This window comes from Staurois parvus, unplaced genomic scaffold (genome assembly GCF_062004578.1).
Source record: "Staurois parvus isolate SC_StPar_1 unplaced genomic scaffold, SC_StPar_1.0 ptg000145l, whole genome shotgun sequence".
In the NCBI taxonomy this organism is placed as follows: domain Eukaryota; kingdom Metazoa; phylum Chordata; class Amphibia; order Anura; family Ranidae; genus Staurois; species Staurois parvus.
Genome location: NW_028317941.1, coordinates 6,210,397 through 6,223,015, shown reverse-complemented (window position 1 = coordinate 6,223,015; position 12,619 = coordinate 6,210,397). Strand labels below are relative to the sequence as shown.

The 12,619-nt window shown below is 39.8% G+C and overlaps 1 protein-coding gene across 3 annotated transcripts in view; it reads left to right on the top strand.

The window, feature by feature from the left end:
* Positions 1–12,619, top strand: part of CSMD2 (CUB and Sushi multiple domains 2) — a 1,275,366-nt gene that overhangs the window by 1,245,145 nt on the left and 17,602 nt on the right. For all 3 annotated transcript variants that reach the window (XM_089673879.1, XM_089673878.1, XM_089673880.1), the window contains 5 exons: positions 295–468; positions 563–736; positions 1,367–1,440; positions 6,969–7,080; positions 12,025–12,204. In XM_089673879.1, coding sequence (XP_089530005.1) covers positions 295–468; positions 563–736; positions 1,367–1,440; positions 6,969–7,080; positions 12,025–12,204 — 714 coding nt within the window. The remainder of the gene's footprint in view (positions 1–294; positions 469–562; positions 737–1,366; positions 1,441–6,968; positions 7,081–12,024; positions 12,205–12,619) is intronic.

Genomic DNA, 12,619 nt, shown 5'->3' with positions numbered 1-12,619 from the left:
CTGCGAAACAATTATGTGCGGCAGCAAAGAGGGTGGGTTTAACACCCACCCGCTGCACATATGCATCCATGGTTGACTGTGTGCTCCCAGTGACAGAGATGTCCCAGACTGCTCTCAATCTCTTGTTATGATTGAGAGCCGGCAGGGCAAGCTCCCAATCATGTGACCACTTTGACAGCCAATGTAAGTCACAAAATAAAGCATGCATGGGTATTTTTGACAGCTTAGTCCTTTGGATAAAGAATATTGATATTCACCACTAAGATGCAAATGTATGTGTTTTCCTCTTGACAGCTATCACCTGCCCCTCTCCTCCCTCAATCACCAATGGAAAAGCTGTCGGATCAGACTTTCTTTGGGGCTCCAGCCTATCCTATGCCTGCTTAGAAGGTTACCAGCTCTCTTTACCAGCTGTTCTTACCTGTGAGAGTAACAGAACATGGGTAGGAGAGGTTCCACAATGCTTCCGTAAGTGTGCAAATTTGATGTTTATTGGCTTACATTGTACATTGTAGAGAGTAAGCAATTGTTACCTAATTAAGTTTTTTTTTCTGTTTTGCAGCTGTGTTCTGTGGTGATCCAGGAATTCCTCCTCATGTACGCAGGGTTGATAGAGGCTTCAGCTACCGTTCCTCCATATCTTTCTCCTGTCCTCCTCCTTTGGTCTTGGTGGGGTCATCACGAAGATTTTGCCAGTCAGATGGAACTTGGAGTGGAACACAACCCAGTTGCATTGGTGAGCATCATGTGATATACTGAATAGGATTAAAGAGAACCAGTCACAACTAGATTTATGGAAGACTCTGACATTTATATTTTTGTGTAGCTTTATTTAATTACTCTAAGTTTGCCAACTGTCTTATCTAACACAATTTCTCACAGCACCTGAAAAACAAATGTCACAAAGTTAAGTGTAGGGCTCTGTGTGGGAGGTTGGGCAGATGATAAAACAACAATTGTTGCCATTTAAATTGCCTCTCACTCATGACTCCCAAGATGAAAAATAAAACGCAAAGTAGGACCTTGTGGTCTTTTTTCATTTCTCTGTAGAATTCCAGAATTGCATCAGGGAGGACAATTCCACAGCATCTCTTGAGCCATGGCAGAGTGCCTACTACCTCCCCGCTTCCCTCCTTATCCTTCCTCATCTCCTCCCCCTCTTTCCCACTCTCCCCCTCCCCCTGAAGTTCTCTTATCCAATTTGAGATGTAAACCATAGTAGTTTTGACTATGAACCCTCTGCCAATTAGCGAAACAGTCAGTTGACTAGTCGTACCTGATACTTTGACTCTAGACTCTATGGCTAACAGCATGTCTAGCACATGGGATATGTATCACCAAAGTAACATGTTTATTCATTTCACAGATCCTTCACACACAACATGTTCTGACCCAGGAATCCCAACATTTGGAATGCAGAACAGCTCCCTGGGTTTTCAGGTAGAATACAATCACTTTAGTTATTACAGTTTCTGCCGTTACCAAAAAAGCATACAAATGCAAGTGTTCTGTAAATGTTTAAAACATTGAACTAATGTAAATATATGTTGCAAAAAAAAATAAAATAAACGAGATGTTTTTGGGACTCTACAAATATTATTTTAAATTTGCACTAGCAATCAACTTAATACAGTAATGGATTTACAAAACATTAGCTCCTTTTTCCTCTTTAAGGATTAACTGGATGTTTAAGTCCATAGAGGGTCACAAGAATTCAGACATAGTTGAGTTATACTGCTGCCTACAGGAGGGTGGAACACTGGCAGGTAGACAAACTGTAAGCCTTCTCCATCCTGGCTTGCAGCATCACAGTGATTTTCCATGCTCTCTCTTTGGTCGTGTTGGCAGATTCCACTATCTAGTAGGGGTCTACCCTCATATTCAGGCATTGGTCCTTCAGGCAGCTCTTGGGCTGCAGGCAGTTCCCAGTCTTCTTAGTGAGGCCTGATAGTAGTTGTTGCAGTGTTGCTCACCTCTTATTTGGACTGCTTTTGGACATCTTGACTGTTTCTGAATTCCTGTGCCCCTCAATGGATGAGAAAGAAAATGGGATTTTTGTTCTTGCTGTAGTATCAATTTTTTGGAGTTCATTAAGGACACATGACCTACTCCTCTGTGTTTTTGATCATTTCTTTAGTACTGCTTTGCCACAAAATTAAGTCATACTGGGTAGAGGAGAAATTTTGCTGGGGGCTGGCTTTCAATGTTTCTGTTTGCCAATACTCCTATCCAATCCTCCTATTGGCTGCAGTAATCTGGTTGTATGCATTTAGTAGACTTCAAGAAATGGAATTTAGGATAAGTAAAAAAATCCCATTCTTCTATGTGTTTAGTTTTAATACTTATTATACTATTTAGTAATAAATGAACACTCAGGAAACCAATGTTTCTATTTGTCAAGATACCAAGAGGTTCAATTGAATTATAAAGAATCAGAAGTAAGGAGACCCTGTGGTAGGAAAGAGGGTCAAGATGTCGCTGTGGAGATTTTACCTTTGGCCTGAAGAGAAACAAGTAGCCTCTGTGTGGTTATACCCCCCAGTATACACCTAAAAGTGACATGTTAGATCGATGTTGAGTGGACTGAAAACTTTGTGGAACTAAACACACCTCTTTTCTCATGCTCAACAGTAGCGACAACCTCACCTTGTCTTTTTCTGGGTTTGCGATCCTCTGCCATTTTGATTGGCTAAATTGGAATGAAGTAACTCCTGCTTGCACAGGAGCTCATTCATTCCAGCACCGAGGTATATCGATAATGTACACTGAGCTGTGCATGCAAGTTTACCATTTAGCGTTTAACCTGCATACAACATGTCAGCTGGCCAAAGTGTCAAGCATTTTGGAAAAGCAAAACACAAACAAACTGTAATTGTATTTGTTTCTTGTTAATTGAGGGACACAATTGGACATTCGGCTGCCTACAGGAGGATTAGACAGTGACAAAAAAACTGTTGGCTAGCCCAGGATAACCCTTTATACTGCGAGTGTGCCTAAGTATTTTGCCCGATCCTGGCTGTGACCTTATTTTGCCAAACTGTAGCAGATTGGTCAAAGTTCCTTAAAAGATATTGCCACTGCTACAGTTGATCCTTTGGTCATAGAACGTTTGAAGTAAATTGTTATAAGTTACATATATGAAGGGCAGGTGAAGGTTTCCTGTCTCATTCCCCACATGAGTCTCCTGTCTGAAGATAGAAGCTGAAGATAGAAGCTGATTGGTTGCCATGCACAGCTTCTTCAGTTTCTGTCTGCTCCACCTTTGATAAACTGCCCTCACTCTTTTAGGCTGTCCATACACAGTACAATCTTATTGTACAATCTCTGCACAATCTCCTTTAGATTTACCAAAACTATATAATATATATATATATATATATATATATATATATATAATCAAACCTAAACAGTACATTCAATATATACCACATTAAGCACACTCTTGTACTACATAATTCACGGTAGATCTAAAGAATTCTGAATACTACACTAAAGATTCTGAATACCACACTCTAAGTACATTACTCCTGAAGTTCCTTTGTAAGGTAGACTGTGTGTAGAAAAGGATATGCAATGGAAGAGTTTAATTTAATTAACCATTTTCCCACTGCCCTATAGTAGAACTACTGCTACAGGCAGGGCTGCACAAAATTATGTGTATATGCATGAATTGCATTGTGCATTTCCAGGTAGGGGCGCACGTGAGACGCCCTATCCGCACCGTCATTGGTGCCTAGGAATGTCAGTCACCGGGGCCCGGCTGGAGATTCCCCATCGGCACCCGGCGATCGTCAGGCAAAACTGACAGGGGAGAGGATTATGTGTAAACAGCACAGGTCTTTCTCCTGGCAGCAAGGACATGCTGCTGTGTATTTTTCTGCACAGCAGAGAAATACACAGCAGCATGTCTCCCTGATAAAACACACACAGCACATCATGTAAAACAGCACACTGTTAACCCTTTGATCACCCCAAATGTTAACCCATTCCTGCCCAGTGTCATTAGCACAGAGGCAGTGTTTTTTTATTAGCACTGATCACTGAGTGTCATTGGGATGTCAGTGGCAGTTAGTTCCCACCCAGTGTCAGAGTGTCCACAGCAGTCCCGCTAAGTCGCTGATCGCCGACATTGATAGTATAAAAAAATTTAAATTAATTTTTTTTTCCATTTGTTGACGCTATAACTTTCACGTAAACTAATTAATTTACATGTATTGGGAGTTTTGTTTAGCAAAGACATGTAGCAGAACATATTTTGACCTAAATGTATGAAGAAATTAGATTTTTTTTATTTTTTTACTGGATGTTTTATATCAAAATGTAAAAAAAAATTATTTTTTTTTCAAAATTGTCAGTCATTTTAGTTTATAGCTCAAAAAAATAAAAAATACACAAGTGATCAAATACCAGCAAAAGAAAGCTGTATTTGTGGGGAAAAAAGGACATAAATTTAATTTATGTAAAGCATTGCATGACCGCACAATTGTCAGTCAAAATAATGCAACGCCATATCGCAAAAAATTGCCTGGTCAGGAAGGGGGGTAAATCCTCTGGAGTGTGGTGAGGTTTGTACCTCTGTTACACTCTTGCTTGTGGCACAGTCATTAACCACCTGCTGAATACCCGCCCTCATTTTACTGTGGGTGGGTGGCTTGTACAAGCTCAGTCACTTACCTGTGTGTCGGCAGTGTCTTCCAGGTTCACAGCTCCAGGAAGAAGGAACAAACAGAAGGAAAAATGCAGCACATATTACACACATTAACACTGGTTAGGCACACAATTAACTCCTTGATTACCCCGAGATGTTAATTCCTTCCCAGCCAGTGTCATTACTACTGTGCAGGGGCGGACTGACCATTTAGGCACTGGGGCACTGCTCAAGGGCCCGGGGTCAGTAGGGGGCCCCATAAGATGCCCCTGGTACCTTTCATATGCTTTTTTTGGTGTGGTTTGAGTGTAGGCGAAGACACAGGGGTCCCATGATTTCCTATTGCCCGGGGGCCCCATGAGTTGTCAGACCGCCTCTGCTACTGTGACAGTGTACAGTATTATCAATGATCACTGTATTAGTCTCACTGGTGATGTCAGTCAGTTAGTATACCCCCCAGACATTATCAGTTAATATCAGATCGCCTGCCGCACTATCGCAGCCCCACTAGAAGTCACTGATCACTGCCATTACTAGTATATAAAAAAAATATATCCAGTATATATACCATAGTTTGTAGACGCTATAACTTTCACGCAAAGCAATCTTACTTGTATATTTTTACCAAGACATGCAGCAGAATATGTTTTGTCCCAAATTTATGAATATTATTATTATTATACAGTATTTATATAGCGCCAAAGGGTATGCTCAGCGCTGTACAGTAGCAGGGGGGACAGAACATGAGACAAGACAGTAACAATACAATACACGAGGGGTTCAAGGGCCCTGCTCTTTCGAGCTTACAATCTAGGAGGGAGGGGAAGGTGAATACATTCATTATTTTTTTATTCATTATGTTTTATAGTAGAAAGTAAAAAACATTTCGTTTTTTTTTTTAATTTTTGGTCTTTTTTCATTTATATAATACAAATGTAAAAAAAACAGTGGTGATAAAATACCAGCAAAAGAAAGCTCTATCTGTGTGAAAAACTTGTATATATTTAATTTGTTTACAGCATTGCATGACCGCGTGACTCCTTGGGGACCATACACCTTGATCTATGCCTTTGCTGAAAGCTATTCCTTGTCTGTTTTACAGGAGGATCCTCATTGCCACTGGTATAGGCAAATGAGGTAAACCAAATTGGGTAAGGAGTGTGGTGGATGCTCCATAGGCACTATCAGCTAGTCCAAATCTTTTGTCTCAAGGACTGATTTACTCGCTGGCTTTAATGGCATGGCTGTTGAAGCCCAAGATCTGAGAGACAGAGGTGTCTCTGAAATTATGATTCCATGTTAAAAGCAAGGAAACTTAATTCCTACAAGGTCTATAATCGGACATAAAAATGCACATTTCACTTACTATGAATATCCATCCTAGGAGTTTCCATGGGACAGATTCTGTCCTTTCTAAGCTGTTCTGCACCAGCGTTTGACTCTCACCACTGTTAAAGTTCAGGATTCTGCCCGTTATATCTTGTTTTGGAGAACATTGTCCTCTCTCTTGATTAAGACAGTTGTACATGGACTATTCCATGTATCTCCCCTTTTTTGTTCCCCTGTGACTGTGGGATCTGAACTTGGTTCTCTATGACCTTCACAAACTGTTGTCTAAACCAATCAGAGGCATTCCTTTTTAAAATAAAAATTTTTAAAAAAGAGACCTCAGGAAGGTATTTGGAATTTAATTTGCCAGCATACAATACTTGATTTATAAAAACTCATAAATGTGTTATATGTGTAATAAAAACACATTTTAAAACATTCAGGCTGGCACAACACACATAACAAAAAAATGATTGCATCTCTTCTATCTTTATCCCTCCTGCATAATATTATTCACTTCAAATTTGTACAAGAATGTACAAAGATTATTCTTGATATGTTTGGTGTTTTTTGTCAGACACCTTCTTGGAAGATTGAAAAGGTATGTATCTATGAGCAAGTACATAGAATTACAATGGTATGCAACACATTAAGATCATCGATGTTACAGATAAATGTGTCTTGTGGCTTTTCTTTGGTGTTATACTGTAAACTGTAAGTGAGGCACATATATCTGTACTATTAATGCTCTAAATGTGTTGTGTACAATTATAGATTTCTTGATCATAGATGAACATAAGTAACATTGGTTATGATGACAGGAACCTACTAGAACATTTCACTGAGTTGAGTGGCTTCCATGGTTTAGTGCACAGTACTACAAGTTGCACCATGGGTTGAAATGTACATGTATATATGTATACACTGTATGTACTGTCAAATACAGTCTGGACTATAGTTTGTAAACCTGTCTATGTTATCTGGAAAACAGGTTGGAAGCACAGTACTCTTCAAATGTCAGAAAGGCTACCTGTTGCAGGGTTCTACCACACGGACTTGCTTACCAAACTTGACTTGGAGTGGTATACAACCAGAGTGCATCTGTAAGTACATCTTGTACTATATCAAATGTAATGATGGATTTATTTAAGTCATCATGCTTTGAATTGACAAGACACAACAAACCTTGGGGTGTGAGTACAGGAGGTTGGACATGAAAGTTGTTCCTGCATTATTGCTTAATGTTTGCAGAAAATGAACACCAAAGACCTAATCTGGATTACTCATTGGCTTTTTTGGCTATTTTTTTTCATTTGATATTCAGGAGCACTGAATTATTTAACAGTTGGAACCATATGCTAGCTAGAATTTCATATATTTGCTAAACTTGTGACACAAAAAAAACCCACCTATATTAACATGTTTGCTGTTGAAATCTATCCTATCACAACATAAATGTGAGGCAAAGGTGGAAACATTTATAGCAAGTGAGGGCAATGCCAATTTGCACATATGCTACATTATGATTTCAATTTATATGCAGGTTATTTTCCAATCATATAATGATACTTGAGTTCAGCTTGAATCTCTGTTAAGTTTAATATTGCAATGAATGAAACATTGATATTTAGTGAAGGATAATCATGTCCAAGTGAGCTGTGGTGGTATACTTTTATTCTATTGGGAAAAAAACAATAATTCATGTCCTTAAGAAAAGAACCAGATGGGTCATTTAAGTACATAAAGTACAGCTCAAAAACAAGCAGAGCAGTGCTTTCTTTTTCTTCTGGCATGTTTGAGCTCTGCAACATTAAACTAGCATGGGATCAGAAAAGAATGCTAAATCTCAGCAATAAAAAGGCACACTTTTATTGGGTAACTATAGTATTTTACACGTGTGCGTCATAGTGATGCATGAAATGGACTACGGCGTTTTGGGGCACATTTTAAATGTCACTCTGACCCACTTTCCAAGTGCACCTCAATGCATGTGTATTTCAGCTTATCACAGCACATGCAGTAGATGTAAACAAAAAGGAAAAAAATGTACAGCAACAGTATGACTGCAGTCCTAATGGTGACCTCCAGAATTAGCAAATATTGTCTAAAGTGACATTTGTATTCTTACCTAAATCTTGGTGAGCTTTGTGTATTTCTTCCGCACCTGTACAGTAATCCAGTGTAAAGCTTTGTCTCTGTGCAGGAGCTTTGTCTAATAAAGACCAGGCACTGCTGCTCTGTCATCTTGTGCAGGGGACTGGTCTTGTCTCCACCCCTTTCTGTAATAGGTGGATCACCTAGGTCCCTCCCACAGCTCTTCTCTCTGCACAGGCTATGTACATCCTCTTCATTTACCCCGCATGCATCAAATTATAGGGACGTTCCATTATATGAACCTGTACTGTATTACAATTACTGAACAATCTCACTGTAAGCCCTGGTTCACACTGAATGCAACAGCTGAATGCAAAAGCTGCAGATTAGTACGATTTGTACCTCTGATTTCACTGTGACTTGAAACTTCATTTAACAGAAGTCAACACAAGTCACAATGAAATTGGAATAGAAGTAGTGCAGGAATTATTTTTTAAATTGGCTACTTAAAATAGCAATGATTAAGACAGTGCCATAGAAATACATAAGTTGTGATTTCAGGTGCGATTTGTAAATCGCATGTCGCACTTGAAGTTGCACCTGTGTGAAACAAGGCTAAAAGTTTTCCTTTTCTCTTCATATTGAAACATTTTTTTGCTCATACCGGCATTTTGAGCAATGGTAACATGAATACATATCTACAGCTGCCTGTCTATAGGCATGTAGGAGAGAAAAATATTAGTCCATTAGTCCTCTATGAAGAGGTGTATCTGCTATAGACCATTTGGGCCTTTAAACTAGATGCTGCTCTGGCCCTCAAGGCAGGGACTGCATCAAAAGTATTTCTTAAAGTGATTCTAAAGGTGAATTTTTTATTTTATTTGTAAAATAAAAATCATGTCTATACTTACCTGCTGTGTGCAGTGGTTTTGCACAGAGCAGCCAATGGCTCCCGTTTGCTGTCTTAGGAGGCAGAGACCCGGGACAGCCGAAGCTGTCATGCACATCGCTGGATCTCGATGGGGTTTAGGTAAGTATTGAGGGGTCTGGGGGCACTGCTGCACACAGAAGGATTTTTGCCTTCATGCATAGAATGCATGAAAGTAAAAAACCTTCAGCCTTTACAACCACTTTAAGGTTTTATCTAATGTTAGAAGGTGCCAGTGTTTCCTTAATAGGACCTCTATTTTCCCAGTGCACTTAAAATGAGTCACTAATTTAATATAAGTGTGTTTTTCCATCTTTTTTGGTGATCCTAGTAATACTTTCCTTGTCATATAATGGACCCCATTAAATCCTGCTTTGATCACCTTGTGACCATGCCCCCTCTCTTTGAACCTTTCCTTAGGGTCTTGTGCTTCCTTCTTAAAAGTCTGTACATCTAAGCAGTTTCTGTGTATTTGCAGAAACTGCCCAACTGGAATTTCCTATATAGTGGCTGTTAGATGATGGCTGGTTGCATGGAGAAGCATCTTAGCCACTGTTGGTTTGCAGAATGTTGAGGTTGAGATTTCTTTTTTTCTTTCATTATAATAAAATCCAAAATTGTATTTCTTCCAACATAAGTTGTATGTCAATAATATATTATAATTAATTTAATTTTTCAAATCTTTGAAATACCAATTAACTTTCTGTCCATGCAACCAGCTCATCATCAATGTACTTTTTTGATAGACCCATACAAGCTCCAAACTTAAGTATAGCCCCCACTATTTAGCTCCCAAAAGCCAAGATGGAAGCATGCATAGTATTGCCTGTAGAAGTATCCATCAAGTGGAAAAAAGTTATTCTCCAAAACACATTTAAGCAAATGCTATCTTCCTCAGCATATAGATGTGATTGTGTGACTTTACAACCACCCATATCACTTCTACTACATAGTCAGCAGCCAGGTGTAGAAAGGCAAACAAACTCAATTACTATGCTGGCACTGGCCCCAACTTAATATATAAAAATATAGGAAAAAGGACTCTTTGCTTGAATAGATCAAAATAACTTCACAGCATACATTGCATATTTGTGAAAATAGCCTTGGATAAAGAACTTTATCTCTTATATGAACACATTTGGGCTGTTTTGCATTTGCCATGGTCTATGTCTTTAGATGCTTGGTCTATATAATAAATGGTTAATTGCTTGATTTTTCATATAGGCATATTGAGAGTAATCTTTGTGTTTTAGTTGCTTTTGATGTATAATGGTTTGGCTCTTGACATGATCACAGAGAATATAAAAAGAACATAAACATAAATACATTTTAGTACCTTACTATCAAAAAACAGTAATACATGTGTAGCTCTTTTTTTTCTTTTGCGTTTGATATGATTGGAAATGCAGACATGCCCTATCATTTCAGGGGAAGTGTGGATTTTAAGGATTGGTCTATTTTGAAGCTGAACTTCAGGCAATTATTATGAAACACTGACATATACAGTTATGGGTTTATTAAAAGAAAATCAATAAATGTAATTTACATACTTCTAGAAATGATACCTGAATTTAGTTTGATTTCAGCTTCTTGTAATTCCTTGTGCAGCTGCACTCAGACTGGGAGAGAAACGGGCTGCCTATGGGGCCAATCAAGTGTCCTAGATTCACAAATGCTGACCGGAGGAGAAAGCAGTGAGTTGATATCATTAGTCTGTCACTGCTCCTTCCTTGTTCCTGTTGCTGCAGCAAAGTAAATTTTATTGTTTCTCACCAGGCTGGATGTGCTATGTGGCAGATCTGTCTAAATCTCATGACTGGATGAATATAACCACAAATACCTATAAACAGTTCCCATATGTGAGTTTCAACTATTGATAGGCCGAACAACCCCTGTTCAGTTCGAGGTCGAACATTCAACCTACAGAATGTTTGACCGCGAACTTCGAACATGAACAATTTACTGAACGCTATCTTACCACATCTGAGTAAGCAGTAAGATACCGCTCAGTTACTAAAATACTGCATGAGTTATATTATTAAGTCATGCAGTATCTTAGTAGTGAAAATTTAATTCATGTTTCAGTTGTCAGTGGGGTTCCCCGCTGACAGCTGAATGTTAGAAGAATTGTCAGCATTGCCCGACAAGCATGTAACCCACGCAGGTCAGGAAAGGGGGGATGAGCGAGCCCTCCCCCCCCTCCTGAACCATACCAGGCCACATGCCCTCAACATAGGGGGAGCTTTAGGGCAGGGAGGCTCCCCCCCAAAGCACCTTTTCCCCATGTTGATGGGGACGAGGGCCTCTTCCCCACAACCCTGGGCTGTGGTTGTGGGAGTCTGCAACAACCACAGGGATCTGCCCAGATCTCGCCCCCCCTCCCATGTGAATCAATATGGGGTACATGGTACCACTACCCATTCACAAAAAAAAGCGTAGTGTAAAAAAAGACAGGAGACAGCCTTTGACAGGTCCTTTATTAAAAATAAAAAAATGTCCCTTGAAGTAGATCCAATGTTAATCACGATGCCCGCTGCCGCTACCTGAAAAAAATTTAAAAAATCCAGCTCCGCTGATGGTGCTGGCTCCCGCCGTCTGACAGCTGCACTGTGATGACAGTTCTGAAATACTGTGATGACTTCACCCCAACCCCCTTGTGATGTCATCCTGTGCTGTGATTGGCCAAAGCATTGCACCTGACCTGTGGTCAGGTGCACTGCTTTGACCAATCACAATGCCTTGTCAGGGCTCAGTGCATTGTGGGGCACAGCGAGCGAATAGCCCGCTGAACGCCTGTATCGTTTGTGTGTTCAGCGAGCACACAAACGGTCAATGTTTGAGTTGAACCTGGTTCAACTCGAACATTCAACCCAACACTAATTTCAACTATGTAGTAAGCTGTTCAGCTTCAAAATACATATGCCTAACCAAGTTTTTACAGCGATAATGTATTATCAACAATAATGTGAATTTTAGTGTTAATTTTATAGGTTTTTACAAATACATATTTTCCTTCTCTGTATAGCTCATAACTGCCGGCAGCCTGAAACTCCCCCTCATGCTAATGTTGGAGCACTGGATCTGCCATCTTTAGGTTATACTTTGATCTATACTTGTCAGTCTGGTTATTACCTGACTGGAGGCTCTGAACATAGAACCTGTAGAGTGGATGGAAGCTGGACGGGGAAGCCACCAGTATGCTCAGGTATGGGAAGCAAGTGCTTTATTATGCCACCAAATCTTGATCGGGAAAATACCAGGACACTGCAAAATTAAACTGAACAATGATGCCTGTGTTTTTCTGAACACATGATTTCAAGGACAAGTTCACCTTATAGGACATGTTACACCCATATTTAGGGTATAACATGGTCAGCATCAGACCCCTCTCCCCCTGATCCCCCCCATCTTTGTGGCAGTGAGCCAGGGATCTTCTCCCGTACTTGCTGCCTCAATTCAAAGAGAATGCCATGATTCAATGAACTACAAGTACCGACATCCTTTGCAGCTATCGGCTTGTAATTCTCAATGAACTACCACGGCACTGTTAGGCACTGTGGCAGTTCATTGACTCTTCCTATCAGTGTAAAACTGCATGAACATATGATATACAGGCAGAC